General features: G+C 43.8%; 1 protein-coding gene across 2 annotated transcripts in view; it reads right to left on the reverse strand.

Moving 5' to 3' along the window:
* Positions 1-23,000, reverse strand: part of ONECUT1 (one cut homeobox 1) — a 60,082-nt gene that overhangs the window by 15,284 nt on the left and 21,798 nt on the right. Inside the window, exon 2 of one of the 2 annotated variants that reach the window (XM_077263767.1) lies at positions 1,155-1,259. The exons of the other annotated variant lie outside the window; for it this stretch is intronic. Within the exon in view, the coding sequence (XP_077119882.1) occupies positions 1,155-1,259 (105 nt within the window). The remainder of the gene's footprint in view (positions 1-1,154; positions 1,260-23,000) is intronic. 2 annotated transcript variants of the gene reach the window in all.

The following is a 23,000-nucleotide window of genomic DNA, read 5'->3' on the forward strand; positions in this document are numbered from 1 at the left end:
TACATGCACTCTTTTGTAAACATAATAAATGCTGACATAAGTAGTATATTATAATAAAATTGTATACTTTTATCACTGTATTCAAGATGCAATGCAGTTACCATGCATATAGAAATGTGCATTTTATTCCTTCTTGTCTGTTGATAGATTATTATTATTATTATTATTATTATTATTATCATCGTCTTTGCATAAATAAAAATTCCTTGTAAGAAATATCTTTGTTATGTATTAAAACAGTGCTAAGTGATGGCAGGAGAGAGGCGATTCTTCTCGTGTATGGTGGTTCTCACTATTATTACATGTGTTATAGTAGTTATGATCTTCAGCTAAAATCATCAGTTAATATTCCTGAAATAAGTTAAAACATCATTAGTGGGTAACGCATTTAATGTAAACCATGCATACATAAATGATATTAACATTCTTGATAATGCTGTGTATATGATTTTTACGTTACATTATATTATATTTTTTCATCACAGATCTGTTATACCAAGTGATGAGCGAAGGTGCTCGGATAAGGCGTTATTATCGTATGGTCGGGTGCTAACAGAGGGTCTTTGGCGTGCTTGAAAAATATGTTTGAGCTCCCACGACAGCCACAACACATGCAGGGACTGCCGATTTGTTAGGTAATCCCTGCATGCGTTGTAGCTGTCGAACAGCCATGAGACACGCAGGCGCGGAGACCAGAACATATTATTCGAGCACGCCGAAGACACTTGGTTAGCACCCGAGCATGCTATAACGCCTTATCCGACCACGTTCGCTCATCACTAGTTATATATCATCTGCTACTGTTTGCATGTTTTTTAACGTACAGATTGTAAACTGTGTAGCATTTAAATGGATCGTTTAGAAGAGGATCTTAATGTGAAGTCCATAAAGTGATTGTTAGGGAACCAACCACACTCATGCTTTGCAGTAAAGTCTCCGTCCCTGATTTACTAATTAAATAAATACCGTATGTCTGTATTTTAGTTTTATACCTATCGCTGGACCTACCATGGTCTTAGATTGTATGTTTTCACAGTAATCACATAATATTAATTTGTGCATTTTCTTTTAAAGTGAAAAGAGGAAAAGGAAAGAAAAAAAGAAAAACAGGCTGCTTGGAATATCTCCCGAAGAAATGCAGTATATATACTCACACAAGTGATTAGACTGGGTGCTTTGTGATGGATAACCGATTTTAACCAGGGAGTCTGCAGGCAACTGTCCAGAGTGCTGAAATACCGGATCGGCTGGTACCAAAGCTAGTTTAGTAAAGACATTAGATAATTTAAATGATAAGACTACACTTATTACAACAAATCAACTCATTCACTTTGTTATATAAAGTAAATGCAATATTCACCATACAAGTAAATTTACATGACATTAATGTAAGGATAGGCATGCAATTTTGTCAAGTAAGAAATAATGAGAAGGGAATATGGATGGAAACAAATAATAGGGGGATCATGTATAAAACTAGTGCACAGAAAGAGCACTAATGTTCTTTGCATTATCAAGATATCAAATTTTCAATTCTTTTCTACAAAATGACAGAATCGGATTGGCAGCGCCAGTCCACTTCCATACCTGCACTAGTTTTAATAGGTAAGCCCACTATATAATGTAATCTTGTAGGAGAACGCTGAGGTATGGCGTAAACTTAACACCAAACGTAATTAGTTGCTAGAGATGCTGGCAGAAAATAGGTGGTCAATAAAGGAAGACTGAAAGATTAGCACAGAAGGGAAATAAAAAATACCGATGTCATATCCAAAGGGGTTGTAAGATGGAATGAGTAAAACATTATGTTTGGCATAAATGCTAAGTTAATGTACAAAGTGCCTTGCATGCTAATGGGAAATACAGCTTTGAATTGTAATGGGCAATAAATTGCCCTTGTTATACAAATGGTAATTTAGATTTAGTTATGGCAAATGATTTAAAATCTGAACATCGATAAGCACACGCACATTACAAAAAGTGCAAGTTGTTGACTCAGAATAAATCGTTCCCTAGTGTGAAATAATCTCTCAAGTGCCCATAGCTCAAAGACGCCAATGGTAGATTTTATCTTCGGACAGTGCCAACTTACACTTGATTAGGTGGGGATTAAGCGCAATAAATAGGAATATCGCAAACAAAAAGACTGTATCACGTTCCCCTAATTACACATACTAATCCTGCTTGGTATGTGCTATTCAGAAATTTGTAATACATTGAGATCGTTTATGCTCCCTCACTATAACAGCAAGTTAAGTGCCTAAACAGCTAGAATCTGTAGGGCCCTATACTAAAGTCATAAATGGCCCCCTTCTGGCTTCACAGTGAAATAACTATAGTAATACAAGCAGCAGTAAAATTAATTGTCACTTGAACAGCAACCAAAGGATGGATGCTGGTGTTATATATCACATCTTTTTCACAAAGAAGAACCTACGAAGTAGAACTAGACAACTGAAAGCCACCATGTTTCTTCCCGATAAAGAACAAAAATGTCTGTTTACCTAAGCGGACCGCCAGACTCTGACCCATAGCTGCTAGGGCTGCTACAGTAGTGCTGCCATTCCAGGTACTATAACATAAAACACATGCTGTACATCAAGTTCAATTTCCTTGTTGTTCCCCTGGATTAAATCCACTATAGGTAATGATTAGTGGATCAGTCAAAATTCAAATTTGCCTGTCCACCTGGATTTTTCCAGGAAATTTGATTTTCGAGAAGTAATTTTCTGTGACTTTAAAGTGAACCTGTCATGTGAAAAAATGCTATCAGCCTGCAAATATGAAGTTAAACTGCAGGTTAATAGTGTTCTGATGCTGTGCGTCTGCCCCACAGAAGGCCCGGCTGCTGGGAAGAAATGATCTTTATTCCTCCAAGCCATCTTGGACTTTTAGTCATACAGGTGCAGCCGGCAGGCCTTCAGTCACCACTCAGTGCATAGTGAGCAGCAGCCCCACCACTCACTGACAGTTGGCTCTGTACTGATGCACCATGCGGCACTGACTGACAGCTGGCTCTGTACTGATGCACCACACGGCTCTGGCTGACAGCTGGCTCTGTACTGATGTGGAGCGCCCCCACACCGCCGCAGGGCCGAGGGGTACCCGGAGCCGGGCCTCTAGGTCTCAGTCCTGGGGTTGTCACGGTGGCTAGACCCGGTCCGTGGCCCTGTCTGTCAGTGGGGGACGTCCGGTGCAATAAGTGGTGAAGTAACGGTGTAGCGGTGCAGTTGTGGGGTGCAGGTCGCGGTAAATAACGAGGACACCAGGTTGCAGTCTCTTTACCTCTTTACTGAAGCTCTCTGGGTCCTCAGTCCAGAATACGGCTCACCAGGCTGCGCAAGTCCGGCCGGTCCAATGGCACTTCCAGAGCTCTCCTTGCAGGTGGAAATCGGTGCCTTCCTTCTAGCGCTATGTGTTGCAGTCCTTCCCTGCTGTGCTTACGGAAAGTACCCCACAACTGTTGTGTCTGTTTCTCGTGTTCCCTCACAACAACTTAATTCGCAATGATCTTCCTCGTCCCTCCAGATACTATGGTAGGAACGCACCCGTATGACGGGGAGGCTCGGAGATCTTCCGGGACTCTATCTGCGCCCCTCTCCTGTTGGTACCCCCCTTTGCCTTCCTGGGTGATGCGTGAGACAGTCCGCCTAAAGCTAACTGCCCTGCCGTAGGTCTGAGGTATGGCTTGAAACTCTTTACCTCCTCGGCGTTCCGGCCACCGGTAGTGCGCCTCAGTAAGGTGCTGCCTCTTTCAGCACAACCCTCACTGGTATCTCCTTTCGCTTGATTTCGTTTCTCACTCAGCACAATCTATCTCGCTTCTAGTCCTTTCTTGAGTCCCGCCGCTTCCAGGAGCCTGCGCGGACCCGTTACGTTCTTTCAATGCCAAGCCTCTGCCAGGATCCCACCCCTGGCAGAGACCCTACAGTCTCTCCCTTCACAACACCCCCTGCCACAGGGTGTTGCTCCGATCAATCCCGTCAGCGTTCTCCCTAACTTCCTGCCTGACCCCCAGTTTACCCACTATGGTGGGGAGTGGCCTAATGAATAGCACCCTTAGCTCCCCCCGGAGGCCCAGCTGTGAAATGAATTGGTGACTGTGATACCTGCTCAGAGAACTCCTTCCGTGCCATCGAACGCAGCATGGCCCCCCTTAGTGGCTGAACCATGCTACTGCAACGACCAGGACTCTGGGGCACTGCAGCTGGCTCTGTAATGATGCACCACGCAGTACTGGCTGACATCTGGCTCCGTACTGATGCACCACGCAGCACTGGCTGACAGCTGGCTCTGTACTGATGCACCACGCAGCACTGGCTGACAGCTGGCTCTGTACTGATGCACCACGCAGCACTGGCTGACAGCTGGCTCTGTACTGATGCACCACACGGTACTGGCTGACAGCTGGCTCTGTACTGATTCACCGCGTGGCACTGGCTGACAGCTGGCTCTGTAATGATGCACCACGCAGTACTGGCTGACAGCTGGCTCCGTACTGATGCACCACACGGCACTGGCTGACAGCTGGCTCCATACTGATGCACCACGCGGCTCTGGCTGACAGCTGGCTCTGTACTGATGCACCATGCGGCACTGACTGACAGCTGGCTCTGTACTGATTCACCGCGCAGCACTGGCTGACAGCTGGCTCTGTACTGATGCACCACACAGCACTGGCTGACAGCTGGCTCTGTACTGATTCACCGCATGGCACTGGCTGACAGCTGGCTCTGTAATGATGCATCACGCAGTACTGGCTGACAGCTGGCTCCGTACTGATGCACCACACGGCACTGGCTGACAGCTGGCTCCATACTGATGCACTGACAGCTGGCTCTGTACTGATGCACCATGCGGCACTGACTGACAGCTGGCTCTGTACTGATTCACCGCGCAGCACTGGCTGACAGCTGGCTCTGTACTGATGCACCACGCAGCACTGGCTGACAGCTGGCTCTGTACTGATTCACCGTGCAGCACTGGCTGACAGCTGGCTCTGTACTGATGCACCACGCAGCACTGGCTGACAGCTGGCTCTGTACTGATGCACCACACGGCACTGGCTGACAGCTGGCTCTGTACTGATTCACCGCGCGGCACTGGCTGACAGCTGGCTCTGTAATGATGCACCACGCGGTACTGGCTGACAGCTGGCTCTGTACTGATGCACTGCGGGGTCGGCTGGCAGGTAAAGTCGGGGCGTAGTTACCGCTGCCACTATGTACTGAGCGGTGACTAAAGCCACACCAACTGAGCCTCGATGACTGAAAGCCAAAGGCTTTAATTAAAGTAAGGCATTAAAAAAGCCTCAACACTTATAATCACCACTCTGCTTACCATTCCGTCCACTTTCATTTCTTTTTCCTGATGGTCGGTCCTTTGTGTCTCTGTAACATTGCATCTCCAGCCTGGTGTTCACTTTTTATGTGGGGTTGCTGGCCCCTATCAGATCTCAGAGATAACTGCACATCCTCCAGCGCCTTCTCATTGCCATAACTGCCGGCCTGGAGTGAACACTGGCTATGACTTCTGACTGCATGCAGTTACCTCCTCGGCCTACTCATTGCCAGAAGTTCCAGCCTAGAGTGAACACAGAGATGTGATATGATGGAGATGCAGAGGACCGGACATCAGGCTGGAAGCAGTGATGATGGCCGGAAAGGTGAGCAGTGAGGTTTTTTTTTAACCTTTTGCCAGCCACTGATCTCTCCGGCCATCCTTGCTGCCCTATTCCCACTGTCCGGTCCTCTGCACCTCCATTGCATCGCATCTCCAGCCCTGTATTCACCATAGACCTGGGCTTCTGTCCGCAAGCAGGCACTGGGATTCATTGCACATGTGTAGTAAACTCTGGGGCCTGCTCACAGCTGGAAGTCTTGGCCTAATGTGAAAACTAGGTCTCAGATGTGATGTGATGGAGGTATGAGGAATGGGCAGGGAGAGGCGGGGGCAGCCCTTTTGCTGGTCTCCTGCTACACAGCATGGTGATAAATTTTCATGAAGCGAATTACACAAAATCTGTGTTCTGCAGAATTCGTATTTTTTGGAAACTTCAAGTAGAATTTAATTCTACTCAAACACATTCGCCCATCTTTAAGGATTCAACAACTGATTCTTGCTGTGGCTGTTTACACTTTGTGAACAATAAAGATTATCGCTGGGCAAAAAGTAATCTTTAGGCAGTCTATCCCATGAATTACAATAAACACACAAGGGCCTGTTTTCTGCATCTGTCTTTCCAATGTGATCATTGATAGAGTTATTGATATGTAAGACTGGGATCAGGTATCAGTTGTGTCTAGACTGTCTGGTCCAGCACCTATAGCCGAAATACAAAATCCTGCATGCAATGTTTATCTGTCTGGCACAGGGAGACATCCAGTATCAGCAACTGATGCCACCAGATACAAAACTGTTCACTTGGGAAACTATTGGATCAGTTTTATCATCAGTTTCCTTTTCAGTTTTTTTACTACATAGGTGGGATTATGAGGAGAGAGTTGGACATATGTAAAGGGGCCTAACTCATTAGTAATTTTTACACATGATGATTTTTCTTATTTTATTTATTTTCATTGTATCACATCATGGTCCTACTCTCCCGCTATTGTCTGTTTTCAATCATTAAAAATCAAAGTGTGAGATTGGATAATTGGTGTGATCTTTGAGTGTTGGAGTCTCTGAATATACCGGTACCTTGTCTACAATTATTCGAAAGCTCACTGTTAATTACAAAAATATTGTGCAGACAGTTACCATTGTATAGCAATGCATTTTCTTTAGGCTTCTGTGTTTATATCTACATAATGTTTTTTTAATCAGATTTTTTCATTTAGTTTTCAAAATGAAACATATTTTACACAAAAGAAACCGCCTTTGTGTCAGATTTGTAGAACGGGCCATTGTGGAGGGTATTTTTTTTTACATTATTTATTAGTAAATAACTTATCCTATATATCCTATAAGAACTTAGATATCCTTAGATATCCTTTGTTCTTCTTTTATGTCATTGGAAGATAATATTAGCTGTTCTGTTTCATACATTCTGAAAGTCTCTAAAGGAACGTGGTTAGTATGAAATGGTATTAGAAAATATCTCCTACTGCTGTATCTCATTTAGATAAACATTAACTCTGAGCAAATGTGGCAATGCATTAGCTGGTTATAAATCAATCAGTCTACAAGGACACTGACAATACACCAGTCGCAGGTGGACGACTTTCTCAGCCAGGGATTCTCTGTCTCCTTATCACTGAGCCTGCTCTTCCGTAAACTAAGAATAAGACTGCATTCTACCTGTGTACACATTAAAGGGTTTGTAATAACAATCACTTAAGATGCATTTACACTGCATAATTATCATGACTGAGCGTTCCTAGAACCATTATTGCCCGACAATCCTGCAGTCTAACAAGTTGTTCGTATGCTTGTTCGTCATGTGAACTGATCTTCTGGTTGCAACAAAGTTCATTGTTCTCGGCAGCGCATCGTCCTATATAAACAAGACCTGTGCTGCTGAGAACGATGGAAGCCTATGTGTACTGAATAATTTAATACAGATCGTTCAGTGTCATCTGAATCGCGGTCTACCTGTGTAAATAGGCTATTATACTTAAATGTTTACTAATTGGCTGTGGTTCAATGCTGCAAAGATACTGTATATAATGTAAAAAAGGACCGTAAAGGGAATCTATCACCCCCTGGATGCTTTTAAGCTATTACTATGGGCATACAGGTAATATAATGGGTAAACCAGTCTTACATGTATGCTCATAGCTGCGGTCTAGATGTTGAGAAATGCACTTTTAATCTTTTATGTTAATGATTTCTTCCATCCTCCGGGGCGTGTGGTGCCTGAAAGACATCCCTGCCTCCCGTCTTCATTACAATAGCACCCCCTCCCATGCATGTCACACTGCCCTATAGCAGTTGTGGTGCCATAATCCCGCACATGCGCCATGCACTCGCTTGGTTATGGGTACCTTATCCGACCTTCTAATGACAGTGTCTTCATTGATCTTTTGTGCCTGAGTAGAAACAGGATGAAGACGCTGTCATTAGAAGTTCGGATAAGGTACCTATAACCGCCCATCTATAATGTCTGGGTGTCCATTTTCAACAAGCGTACATGCTCGAAAATGATGCACGGCAGAGGGCACGTTCGCTTTGCCAGAAACATTACAGTATATTGGCCCATCAGCGCATACGTCCAAATCCCATTGTGCTGGGGTTCAGACGAAAGCCACCGAACGGGTGCCAAAACCCAGTGTGAAAGCACCTTAAGGCTAGGCCTACACGGCGATATGAGTTGTGCTACAAACAAATCACAGAGTTGCTTTGCCATACCACATCTAATGATTCTGAGTGTGCTGGAGTGTCTGTTGCTCATCGCTATAGATTTCAATACAAGTCACATGCGACAGCGACCTGCGTACAACTTATTTGAAATTTTACAAATTTTTTTACAGCAAAATCACAGCTCTAAATAGCTGCATGACAGTAAGTCACAGGCAAGTTTCACAGATGTTTTTGGTTGTGCTGTCGCATGACATATGTCGCACAGCCCCACCGAAGTCCTCCCTTTATATTTCCCATTGCTTTTGAATCCAATTCTTGCTTTCATTCAAAGACTACATCAACAACTGGAACCTAAATTACCTAAAAAATGAATGAGTGATTCCAGCCTCATGGTGATTGAGGCAAATGTCGCTTATGAGTTTACTGTTGGGGGTTATAAATTAAGGCTGCTCCCTTACTCAGGCTCATTTTACGCAATATATGCGTGACAATACCTGTCAGTCTTCATTCATAGAAAATCCTATTACATTATTGTCAGTAGCAAAACCCCTTTTTACATGGGTGAATTTACTGCTGACCACAGATGGATTCTTAAATCAGTTTAATGGATACGATCAGCGATAAAAAAAAGTGAGCTATTGCTGATTGTTTACTCGCTACTAGTTACTCGTTTACCGTGTTTGAATGGCTAAAATTATTTCCAAATCATTTCTTATCTATGTCCATTCAAACAAACAAAGAAAAAAAGGATAGAATCTACTACACTTAACCCTTTCATTTTTCTCAAATCAAATTCGTAATTCCAGAAAGCTGAGATGATGAGATTCTTCCACAGAAAAGCATTAATCTGCCTCATAGAGGTCACTGATGAATGTATTAAAACAAACAACGCAATGTCTTTAGAGAATCAAATAATTAATTTATGACTTTTGCTAAACATTTATTATAAGGTTGCTTAACCTTGTAGATTAATGCTATATCAATTATTAGGTGTTTATCAAAGGTGGACATATCCTTCAAGACGTCCACATACTTACAACATCTCTTGAATGAAGCCATGCTTTCCAAACCATACATACATTTGAAGCATCCCTGATGCAAATAGCTTCTTCATAAAGGAATATTTGAATTCTAGTGTCACCTATTGGGGTAGAAATCCTAAAATTCAATATAAACCCCATATCAAAGCCTTGCCACATTACTTAAGCTAAGAAGCTAAATGAGACATGTAATTTGGAGACACATGTTTTGGGCTGCTTGCCTCTCATCAGTGCAAAGCCGGATATCTGATTTGGCTAGGTGAGATACGAGGGAGAAGGGGTTGGGAGGGTTCTTTACACAAAGAGAAGTGTTCCCCCTTAGACCAACCATCAATGATGTTGTGAATTCTGCTCTTGGGTTCCCTCCGGTGGTTGTTGGTAGTAATGCAGTTGTCCCTGGGTTGCAATCCTGGGCAGGTGTCCCTGTTGATTGCAGCTCTGACTGGGATATTTAGGTGTGCAGGATTCATTAGCCCTTGCCAGTTGTCCATTGTTCTTGGAGGTTTTGCATCTCTTCTGGTTCCTCCAGCCCTGCTGCCAAATCATCAAAGATAAATGTCTGGTTTTGTTTCTACAGCACACATTCTGTGTGCTTTACAATTCAGTACTATTCAATGTTTTTTCTTGTCCAGCTTAGACTGTGTTTGGATATTTCAGTCTAGTTGGATTCTCAGGAGATGCAGATATACATTCCATGTCTTTAGTTAGATGGTGGAATTTTTGTATTATCTGCTGTAGATATTTTTAGGGTTTTAATACTGACCGCTTAGTATTCTGTCCTATCCTTTCTTATTTAGCTAGCGTGGCCTTTTTTGCTAAATCCTGATTTCTGCCTGCGTGTGTCTTTCATCTAATACTCACGGTCAATATTTGTGGGGGGCTGCCTATCCTTTGGGGTTCTGCTCTGAGGCAAGATAGAATTCCCATTTCCATCTATAGGGGTATTTAGTCCTCCGGCTGTGTCGAGGTGTCTAGGATGTGTTAGGTACACCCCACGGCTACTTCTAGTTGCGGTGACAGTTTAGGGTTTGCGGTCAGTACAGGTTCCACCTACTCCTGAGAAAGTCTCATGCGGCTCCAAGGTCACCGGATCATAACACAATGACTCATGCCATTGGGTTTGACTGGTCATGCAGGGTTTTTGGAATAGAGGAAAGCAAAACTTCTGATTGTACTAATTATTAGGAGAAACAATAAATTGCAGTTGCTAAAATCCTGATGGATCTTTGTGGATCTTTCAGTGGTCATCATTATGGATTGATCCAATGCGTATTGCAGCGCCCCAGAGTCCTGGTCGTTGCAGTACTGTGGCTCCGCCGCTAAGGGGAGCTATGGCACGTCTGATGGCACTGAAGGAGTTCATCTGACCAGGTATCACAGACACCAATACATTTCACAGCCGGGCCTCCGGGGGGAGCTAAGGGTTCTATTCACTAGGCCACTCCCCACCATAGTGGGTAAACTGGGGGTCAGGCAGGAAGTTAGATCAGAAAGCTGACTGGGTTGGAACCAGGCAACACCTTGTGGCAGAGGGTGTTGTAGGGGAAGATACAGTAGGGTCTCTGTCAGGGGTGGGATCCTGACAGAGGCTTGGCAATTTGAGCGAACGTAACGGGACCGTGCCTGCTCAGGATAGCGGCGGTGCCCAAGGAAGAATCAGAAGCGAGATAGATTGTGCTGAGTGAGAAACGAGATCAACGCAATAAGGAGAACACCAGTAGGAGTCGTGCTGTAAGACCGAGGCAACATCCTACTGAGGCGCACAACCGGTGGCCGGAACGCCGAGAGAGTATCTTAACATTCAGCTTCAAGCAGTACTCTAAACAGCGGCAGGGCAGTCAGTCTAAGGCGGGCTGTCTCACTTAAATCACCTATGCAGTCTTGGGGGGGCAACTTGTGGAGAGGGGCGACTCTAGGGTCCCGGAAGAGCTCCGAGCCTACCCGTCAAACGGGTGCCGTCTCAACCAGAACATCAGGGAGGGACGGAGGATTAGCAGAACATCATCTAATCGAGTTGTGAGGGAACTTAAGAAACAGACACAACAGTTGTGGGGACTTTCTGTAAGCACAGCAGGGAAGGACCGCAACACCTAGCGCTAGGGGGAAGGCACAGATTTCCACTTGTGAAGAGAACTCTGGAGGTGCCATTGGACCGGCCGGACTTGCGCAGCCTGGTGAACCGTATTCCGGACTGAGGACCCAGAGATCTTCAGTAAAGAGGTAAAGAGACTGCGACCTGGTGTCCTCGTTATTTACTGCACCGCACCACTACGGCACCACATCACCATCTGCACCATTCATATCAATTATTTGCTGTGCGCCCCACGGCAGGGTCACGGACCGGGGCCTAGCCACCGTCACAACCCCAGAGCAGAGACTCAGAGGCCCGGTACCGGGTATCCCCTCGGCCCTGCGGCGGTGGGGGCGCTGCAAACTTGGCGTCACGAACAGGATTTACTTAAGCCTGAAGAATCAGGTCATGTGTGCCTTGGAACTGTGATTTATTGTGCTTGGACTGTACTTCATTGCAAAGACTGTGCTGCGCCATTTACCGGCAAAATCCACCGCCATTACAGCGCTGAGGAGAGCGCAAGAGAAGAAGAGGGGCGTGGAGTAGGCGTGGACAAGCTGAAGAGCGCGAAGGACAATGGCCGCCCAGTCTAAATATTTATGTGTCCTGAGGACGTGTCCGTCAACAGCCGATGGTCCGCCTCCTGATCCTGTTTGGAGGGTGGAGACCATGGAGACGGGGCCGCCCACGAAAGAGACCACAGGAAGGAGATGCAGGAGAAGAGGAAAAGATGGCGACGCCGGGAGCACCGCATGGGGATGACCTGCCTCGGTTTAGAGCCGCATCACCGGACACAGCCTCGGAGACGCCATCGTTGAGGGGCCTGACCCTTGCAGAACCACTGCTGGGTCGACCCAACTGGCCGCCGTCCGAGGAGTGTGTGGCCGCAGCCGAAGCCCGGCAGATAGCGCACCGCCTGGAGGCGGATGCTCGTGTGCTTGCACGGCTGGGCCAACCCACGGAGGTCCACCTGTCGGCGGTGTCCCCCACTCCTCCCAACCCGGCCGCGGCTGAAGCTGCGCTGCGGACGCAGGGCCTGAAGATCATGCTAGAGGCCGAACACCTGCGGCGCTTGATGGCTGCATGGCGAGACCGACCACAACCGGCAATCCAGGTTGATCTGACCAGCGTCGCAGAGGTTCCATCGTCCCACTGGGGTGTAGTGGCCTCCTTCAACTCCCGACATGGAAGGGGAGTTATACAGGAGATCGGGGAGCCCTTGCAAATCCGCGTGGACCGGGAGGAAGTAGAGCCCTGCGGAGGAAGGTTCACCCGCGACCTGGAGCCAGGTGACGCTGTGACCTACACCAGGTGGAGGAGGGAAACCGGTGAGGCCGGCTGGGTAGCTCGGGGCATCCAGCGGTGCGTCGCACTCCAAGCCGCTGCTGGGGCATCGGGGGATGCACCCCCTGCTGCAAAAGCCACGGAATCTGTCCCTGCAGAGCAGCGGGGAACCCGGACCCACCATGTACCTTGGGGGCGTGCTGGTTCATCCGTGAAAAGAACATCACGGCGAGGGATCCTGTCGTTGCTGGGGCGGGACCCGCTCCTCGAACCGGCAGCGCGACCCGTTGGTCTGGTGAGGCCCGGAAGGAAACCACCTTCTGTGCTGAAAGATGAGTAAACAGAAATGCTTTAAAGTATGTATATAGTTACTGTTTCCTGTTTTGCTGCTAAACCCGTTCAGGGTTAACTTTTAAAGGGGATCCCTTCGTTGACCCGGGATCCCTATTGTTTTTGTTTATTTTTCTAAAGTTTTGTACAAGTTTCTAGAACTGCCGCAATCATGAACAGTGCATGATACAAACTTTTTGTAAATAGTTTGCACCTTATTAAAGGCGCTCCCTACTGGTTTTACTTCAAAAAGGACTCTTTGTGAAGATACCACACTGGAACCTTTGCTGAGTACGGACTGGTAGCTTGAGAAGATATGCTACCTCATAGAGACTTGGTCCCCTCTTAAAGGGGATGTTTATGTGTTGCACTTAAGAGAGTAATATTGCTTTAAGACTGAGAGATAGCAATAATGTTTTGGTAAAGAGAAAGCGATGATAATGTTTGCGAGAAAAAGTTAAATGTATCCAACTAGTTAATTGTAAAGAAATGCTGATGATGTCCCCTGAAAGATAATGAGAAGGTCTAATGTTCTATAGAAAATGTTTGATAATGTTGATAGACAACGAGGACAGAAGGTAAACCCTGAGTCCTCATAGGAGTCATGTAGAGATGACTCGGTGCTCTTAAACTGAAAGTAATGTTATGTTCTATACTGTGTATAGTAGTTGAAAAGACAGAAGGCACGGGCTGAAAGGAGCGGTCCTGTGAGAAAGGAGAGGCAGTAGGTCTGGTGCCGTTGGGACAGGCGGCCCTGCAGATTTAAAGAAGGAGAATGTAAAAGTTAAATTGCCTTATAATGTGATTATAAGAAGGTCTTTAGCGGATTTAGAGTGTACATCCTTAAGGACAATGTTAACTTATTATGCAAACGTTTGCACTAAGTAGAATACCCGGTTGGGTAACAGGAGTTATTTGTAGCCTGTAATTTATAATGTTAACCATGTTTGTAACGTTCAAGCGTCCTCACCTCCCATAAAGGGAAGCTCTGTTCAAGCTTACTTATTGTTATTGCACTCAACAAAAACTGTATGTCTTTTTGCTAACTGGTATTGTTGTTTTCTTCCCAGTCCCGGAGTACTGTGTTTAACCAGGGGGGAGTGCAGCGCCCCAGAGTCCTGGTCGTTGCAGTACTGTGGCTCCGCCGCTAAGGGGAGCTATGGCACGTCTGATGGCACTGAAGGAGTTCATCTGACCAGGTATCACAGACACCAATACATTTCACAGCCGGGCCTCCGGGGGGAGCTAAGGGTTCTATTCACTAGGCCACTCCCCACCATAGTGGGTAAACTGGGGGTCAGGCAGGAAGTTAGATCAGAAAGCTGACTGGGTTGGAACCAGGCAACACCTTGTGGCAGAGGGTGTTGTAGGGGAAGATACAGTAGGGTCTCTGTCAGGGGTGGGATCCTGACAGAGGCTTGGCAATTTGAGCGAACGTAACGGGACCGTGCCTGCTCAGGATAGCGGCGGTGCCCAAGGAAGGATCAGAAGCGAGATAGATTGTGCTGAGTGAGAAACGAGATCAACGCAATAAGGAGAACACCAGTAGGAGTCGTGCTGTAAGACCGAGGCAACATCCTACTGAGGCGCACAACCGGTGGCCGGAACGCCGAGAGAGTATCTTAACATTCAGCTTCAAGCAGTACTCTAAACAGCGGCAGGGCAGTCAGTCTAAGGCGGGCTGTCTCACTTAAATCACCTATGCAGTCTTGGGGGGGCAACTTGTGGAGAGGGGCGACTCTAGGGTCCCGGAAGAGCTCCGAGCCTACCCGTCAAACGGGTGCCGTCTCAACCAGAACATCAGGGAGGGACGGAGGATTAGCAGAACATCATCTAATCGAGTTGTGAGGGAACTTAAGAAACAGACACAACAGTTGTGGGGACTTTCTGTAAGCACAGCAGGGAAGGACCGCAACACCTAGCGCTAGGGGGAAGGCACAGATTTCCACTTGTGAAGAGAACTCTGGAGGTGCCATTGGACCGGCCGGACTTGCGCAGCCTGGTGAACCGTATTCCGGACTGAGGACCCAGAGATCTTCAGTAAAGAGGTAAAGAGACTGCAACCTGGTGTCCTCGTTATTTACTGCACCGCACCACTACGGCACCACATCACCATCCGCACCATTCATATCAATTATTTGCTGTGCGCCCCACGGCAGGGTCACGGACCGGGGCCTAGCCACCGTGACAACCCCAGAGCAGAGACTCAGAGGCCCGGTACCGGGTATCCCCTCGGCCCTGCGGCGGTGGGGGCGCTGCACGTATTACATGTCAACAAAAGATGTACATAGTTTTCAAATGTTATAGGCCCTAAATATACATGGATTTGTGGACAGATTTGCGCCTGTTATAAGGGATGGATATGGAGCGCCCCCACACCGCCGCAGGGCCGAGGGGTACCCGGAGCCGGGCCTCTAGGTCTCAGTCCTGGGGTTGTCACGGTGGCTAGACCCGGTCCGTGGCCCTGTCTGTCAGTGGGGGACGTTCGGTGCAATAAGTGGTGTTGTAGCGGTGCAGGTCGCGGTAAATAATGAGGACACCAGTTTGCAGTCTCTTTACCTCTTTACTGAAGATGTTGGAGACCTCAGTCCAGAGCGCTGTTAACTGGGTTTTCAGAGACCGGCCGGTCCAACGACACATCAGGAGTTCTCCTCACAGGTGGGAATCAGTATCTACCTTCTAGCGCTGGGTGTTGTAGTTCTTCCCTGCTGAGCTCCCGGGATAGTCCTCACAACTGTTTCTTTCTGTCTCTACTGTTCTTTCTCCGTCCTCCAGGTGATATGGTAGGACGCACCCGTATGACAGGGTAGGCCTGGAGTTCTTCCGGGACTCTAGAGTCGCCCCTCTCCCACAGCTGCCTCCGTTGTCTGCTTAGGTGTTAAGTGAGACAGCCAACCTGTAATTAGCTGTCCTGCCGTGGTTTGCAATGTACTTAAAGTCTCTTACTTGCTCGGCGTTCCGGCCACCGATTGTTTGCGCCTCAGAAGGATGTTGCCTCGGTCTAACAGCAAGACCCCTTCTGGTATTTCTCCTTTTTCTGTATTCCCGTTGTTTACTGGTTAGTTCTGCTCTGAGGAGTCTGCCAGGATCCCCATCCCTGACAGGTCCTCTCACTAGCTCTTCCCAGCTACTTCTCCCTGTCTTCCTGTCCAACCCCCAGTTTTACCAGAGTTGTGAGGAGTGGCCTACTAGATAGGACCACCCCCCCTGGTGGCCGGAGTGTGAAGTGTGGTGTGAGTGTACCTGGTCAGAGAAACTCCTTTAGTGCAATCAGACGTACCACAGCTCCCCATAGTGGCGGAGCCACAGTACTGCAACAACCAGGACTCTGGGGTGCTGCAGATATATGTCACATATTTAGGCTTTAGTGGTTATTTGATTCTTACTTCCTAACACAACGGAATGTTTTTGAATAACCAAACTCACTTACTCATCGCTCTTACAAGTGCCATACACCGTGAAGAGGAGATGAGACAAGATGTTTTATACTGAAAACCACAATGTACAAGTACACTCTAATCATTCTCCGTGTACTAATGTGTGCTGAAAATAAAGGTAAGATGAATGGCAAGGGTAATGTCTAAATGCGGTTTTACTGTAAGGCCTCTTGATATAGTATTCTAACAATCATTTAAATGCTTTATTGAACTGCCCTGAAGCATAAATTGAGTTTATGAATTAGAATTAGTTGTGCAAATTATAAGATCTACCTGTAATTTATTTGAGTTGATGTTTTCATATCAGAGGATGAAATGTGCAATTGCCTGAGCTGCAGTGAAACCCGGTGCATGTTCTGCAAATGTCTGAGCAGGGGAATGAAATACGCAGCTCTATGTAAATACGGAAGGTGATCACAGTGGCTGCGGAAGAGGTCATAGATGTAATTAGCTGCTGGTTATAATTTGAGAGGCAGCCGAGAAGGTGACGAGACCTCAATATAGGTTCTCTGTAAGTAGCAATTCCCCCACCCTGTGGGCTGGTGCTTCATTATGAGCTAATAACCTCGAAGGGCCTTCACAAGCACTAAGCTGAAAAGAACATTTCAGGAGCTTTCTTACATGTAAAAAATCATTGATTATGTAGTTGTTCTGTATTTCCAGAATTTTGTATTATAGACATAATGACACTCATGAACAATACAGCAGGAATAATTGATAGTTAATGATTATTATAGAAGGCAAATGACTGATAAAAATGAAGTCCAACGATTACTAATTGGTAGAATTTCTTACTAATATGGCATTACAATGGTAACATAAATAACTAATATTTTAAGAAAATATATACACATAAATGTACATAATGAAAGTGTATAGCAGTCAAAATGATTTTCTTAAGGGGCCTTGTTTGCCCGTTAAACAATCACTTGTAAACCAATCATGAACCAATAATTGAATAGGTGGTTGGATTGGGGAAAAATTGTCCTTGTCTGGCCGGTTTAAGTGTAATTTGTATAGAGAAGTGTTAAGAAAAAAAAGTGTAATAAATTATAGAAACAAATATATATATATTGCAAGATGCTAAATTCCAAATGTTGCGCGATAGCAATGAGTCTTTCATTGATCGTTACAAACAACGACACTTCATTTCTGTAGAGGAATGTGGTGATGTGAAGAGCACAATGCTGAAGTGTTATTTGTAAGCCGGTCACCTATTGACCGGTATCTACTTACATTGGTATGGATCTATTTTTAATGCTGTCTTTACACTTCTGTTAACTCTCTCTCATGATGTCTCTGTTGCTTTTGGAAGCTCAGGCATGCTGCAATATTTTATCTTCAAAAACACCTGCATACCAAATGAACACATGATGGACCCATTGTAAAGAGAATGTGTCTACATATTATTTAAGTCAGATTTTTATATTAAATGATTTTTTTTAACTTTTCATATTTTTTTTTCAAATTTCCTTATCATTAACTGTATTAAAAAATAATAAAGACAATCTTGCAATTTTCACAAGGACCACTAAGTCTAATATTAGTTTCAAACTTGCTTTTCTTTACAGATGCCTTTTCAGCAGTCTCATTATCATCACAGACATGATAACCATATAAGGTAATAGAAACTAATAGATGCAAGATAAAGCAGATTACAATAATAGGTAGTAGATTCGGTAACAAAGGATCCATCATTCACATTGGGTAATGTTACAGCAATCCCCCCCCCCCCTTCACAATGACCTTTGCTTGGATTAGAGGATGCCCAGTTTATAATTCTATATAAACAAATAGGGTCTCAGTCAGGCTGTTTGTGCTAATTGAAAAACAGGAAGAAAGTTTAATATTAAGTTTCCTGGTTAGAGAGAAAACTGCAAAACTTTTTTTTATTAGAGGTAGTGATAAATAAAATAAAATAAAAATGTTCAAAATTAAAAAAAACAACAACATGAAAACCTGATTTCAGCACTATGTAATTTTCTGATGACTTATTCCATTTAAGTAATTTGAGGTAAAAAAAATATTTAACAAACATGAAGATAACAGATCAGAAGCTGAGGTTGTAATGTAAAGCTATGACGTCAGTGCAAACACAGCCTATATTTATTCTACTAGAGATGGACAAAGTGCTCTCTGTAGCCTTGTAACACTGAGTGATTACATTTACAATTTTTCTGAATTTTCTGGAGGTCTGCCTCTTCTTTTTGGATACAGTAATTATAAAATATTATGGACTAAACCAGTTATTGTGCACATTATCTCTTACTCTGCAGTACAAGTAAAAATAATATAAGATCACTTCCTTTGTCTTAGATAAAGTATATGGATACTGAAGGTTGGGGGGTTATTAAATGAATGTATTTGTGGCTAAAAATAATTTTTGCAGTAGGGTTTCATTAAAAATGTTGGAGCGTATGGCTTCTACAGCCTCTAGGTATCACAGTACATAGCAACAGTTAACAGTGATCTTCTCTGATAACAGGGTCTCTCCCCCTTATCTCTCGTCACTTTCTTCTGAGATGATTTATAATCAGTTCAAATTTGTACTTTCATTTGGTCAAAATCACTTTAGAAATTATTGAAAAGACCAGAGATAGAGGCTACAGATACACAGAGCCTGTTATATATGCCACATTTTTAGTAAAAATCCTTTACAAAAATGATTTTAAGCTACAAATATATGCATTTTAAAAAAGAACACATACAAAACAATATCACGGAGAAAAAAAACAACTCTTCTACGATTCTCCTCTTCCTTTTTATATATATAGATGTAAGTATGCTTCACTGAATGTGATAAAGTGTTTTCAAGTATTCCTAAAGTTGGAAAGTGAATGATTTCATGTCTATTTATCCTGACACTAAATGTTCCTCAATGACTTTGTACATTTATACATTTATACCGGTAATACTTTAAGATACATTTTAGTATTTCTATCTAAAGAAGGGGTACCTATAAGCTTTCAGAACACCATGAAACATTAATTAATATATATATATATATATATATATATATATATATAATTTATGTCCATGGTATCTTCTATAAACAGAATCTGTATGTGTATATACTGTATATATATATATATATATATATATATATATATATATATATATATACATATATATATATATATACATATATATATATATATATATATATATATATATATATATATATATATATATATATATATATATATAATTATATACATTATGTTTATGGGATATACCATGAACTTAAAATATATATGTAGTGGTTGCCTTTATGGGAAATACCCTGAATAAAAAATGTAAAGAAAAATAGAAGTCTCTAATGATAATACCTAACCTTTCCTAAAATTCTCTAGGAAGTGGGTGACAAGAGGAGGAGGTACATGATGCTTTTAATGAACCTTATGTACATTTGGCATGGCAGTGCTTTTGGCAGGTTTTTTATACCCTAAGTATTCTACATCCCAAACATCCAGTGGTTGCCACTAACCCATGACCAGGTCATCAGAGACTGTCCGTACCGCTGAGAAACGATCGTCTTTGACCTGATGAGTATACGTGACGTGAACATTTTACACTCTGATATTATCTCACTGTCGGGATGTCGGCTCGTTGGATTGACTGATTTATAAGCATCAGGTTTTTTGTTTTTTTTTTGCAATACAACATATTCCTAGAGCATCTAACAATAGTATTTGGTGCTAGGGAGCCATCTTTTAGATTTGATGTTAATTGCTGCCATTATAATTGCTCCTTGTAACAGGAATCCTTTTCAGTCATTGGCAGAATAATAAATGGCCTTCTAATGTCAGCTGCAATCAGTGATATAACAGAATTATCTATAACATGTGCATGTAGAGGACCCTGAGGATCAGTGCATCCTTCCTGGTCTTCATTCATGTACAAGCTACTATGGTTGTGGCAGCCATTTATTTTGCAGTCACCTTTGGCCTGCAGTTCTCCGCTCGGCGCTGTCTTGCAGACCCTAGCAGCAGGGATAGTGTTAATCCACCAAGTCGTGTCCTCACCGGGCTAGATGTCTGCCATACAGAGGGAGGCCACGTTGTCAAGGAAACCATCTCCAGGCTCTCCTGATAGATACTGTTGCATATAGCAATTTCACAACATGAATTATCATATCTGTCCGCGATAAATGGGTTAAGAGTGCAGAAATGCCAATGTTCTCTTCAGCGTAAGGAAATTTTGCAAACAGAAGCAAGATTTTTAGAACGATTGCCAGGAACAGCCCTGTGCCGTGTGAGGGATTTATGGAGGCCCACCTTCTCCTCACCTCAGGTCCCTGGTTATGTCTTCATGCAGCGCTGTCAGCCCACATTTGACACTGCAGACTTCACAAACCACCTTGTTTTCATTCAATAAAAAGAGAGCAGATATTTTGTAATAGTAGCGGGTGACTGGACATTATTTTATATTATTTATCATGTATATCAGGCTTTACTAAGATCTGCTCTATTATATCGGGAGCCGGTGCTGGTTCATGGACGTCATTGTACCCGCTGTACATTATCCCTCACACCCTGTCCTGTAATGCTTTGCTGCGCTGGAATGTATTTCCCCCCTTCTTTCTAGTGTATTATGGGCCCTGGAGGGTGGAGGGGCTGGAGGTGAAGGACCTCAGATGACCACAGCACATCTATCAATGTTCTTATAACAATTTGTGCTTAATTTAAAGAGAAACCTTATCTCGGAGCCAAACTAATAACCGAATTAAGAAATTAGCTGTAGCATTCAACGGTTTAACCCTTTAGGATCATCTACTTGATAAAAAGGGAGTACTTTCTAATGGCATTGGTGCATTACATAGCAATCCTTCTATGTTATTTCAAATCACTCTTTTTCAGTGATTACTTTGTTTTTCCGTTCATACTGCATCCACACACACAAATGATACACCATTTGAAAGGTAAACTTGCCCCCTTCAGCAAGAAAATAGCCAAACAAACCACACATCTACGATGTTATCACAAAATACATTTTAAACATTAATTTTCATAAAACTGCAGTAAGGAAAAATGACCTGCAGGTGGCACCACACTACCCGAAAGCACAATACCACAAGGCTGAAACAAATGCTAACATTTGCCTTGGGGGCTTTCCAGCTTGCCGAACTCCTTGCCCAGCCGATTTCAGGCACGTACATATAAAATATTTGCTGCATATATGGAAGTAGAATAAAAGTAAAATGTTACCTTTTCAAGACTTCACCTTTAAAACTGAAGATATAAATGAATGCAGCCTAAAAGGGACCGGACAGGTTCTGAACCATCAGATTTTCCGTATTATTGGACAGTCATTGAAAAGTCTATCTTCCGTCTAAGGTTGCGGCTTATTGGTGACCTGGAGTCACCTCTGGTTCCAAGTAAAAAACTGCAGCACTGACATAACTCAGACTGTACAATGTTTCCCGATGGGAGAGATTGCTGGAAACAACCTTGAAAAAATTGAAAAAAAAAAATCCAACCGTAGGGAAAAAAAGATTAAATAATCTGCAGATATTACTTTTTTTTTTAAAAGTGATATTCCCAATTATTATACAATGGTGTAAATACGCTCAGTTATGGGGTCACTTCGCCTTCATCATTTTTACTGTCAAATTGGCACTGCTGTACAGGGAGCTGCTCCGTTCACACTGCAGATAGGTGGCAGTGCTGCTGTGGAGGGGAAAAAATGCTGCTGCCCCTGTTCTTTTGCAAGGTCCTGACAATCAGACCCCTTCTGATCAGTAAGTAAAATACCATTATGTTTAATGTTGGGGGATCTCCTTTAGGATGGAGTCACACACAACGTATAAAAAATCGGTCCGTTTTACACAGACGAGAATCGCAGAAATGTTCCCTGATCAGTGATCCGTATGTCATCCATGGGCAGGGCGAGGATGCAATTTTCTTAAGCATCTGTGTGACATCCGTATGGCAAGATTTTCTTTCCGGCTTGCAAAATGGAGATATAATGGATCCATGGGCTCAAATATTCATGAAAACATATATACAGTCTATATATATACATATATATGTCAGTGAGACACATACCTCTCTGTGTTCATCATCTCATTAAATACATTTCCATTTGACCAGCTTGGTTTTCCTGAAATTGCCTGCACCCCCGACAACCAATGTGCGAAAATATTGCATGGGCCAACTAGTTAATAATATAAAACAATTCATGTTCAGTAATATTAATTTGTTCTGCGGTTTTCATTTCAGCACATAGGCAGTTCTATGCCTTTAGTAGAGTCTTTTGGTAGTCTGCAATTCATGGTAAGGGTAATTGCACACAACAGTTTTCTCTCCATCCAAGAAAAACTGTCCAATTATTGTGATCAGATCAGAGTTTGATCGGAGAGGCATCACTTTTTCTCAAAGGCAGAGAGACAAAAAAAGTTTCTCCGCCCTCATCATTCTGTCAGTCCGTGAAAATCGGACTGCACTCGGATGTCATCCAAGTGAGGTCTGATGTTTTTAATGCACGCATAGACTTGCATTGCCGATTTTGATCCAACGCTTGGATCGAAATCAGACT

The sequence above is a fragment of the Ranitomeya variabilis genome, chromosome 5 (assembly GCF_051348905.1).
Source record: "Ranitomeya variabilis isolate aRanVar5 chromosome 5, aRanVar5.hap1, whole genome shotgun sequence".
NCBI classification, from domain to species: Eukaryota; Metazoa; Chordata; class Amphibia; order Anura; family Dendrobatidae; genus Ranitomeya; species Ranitomeya variabilis.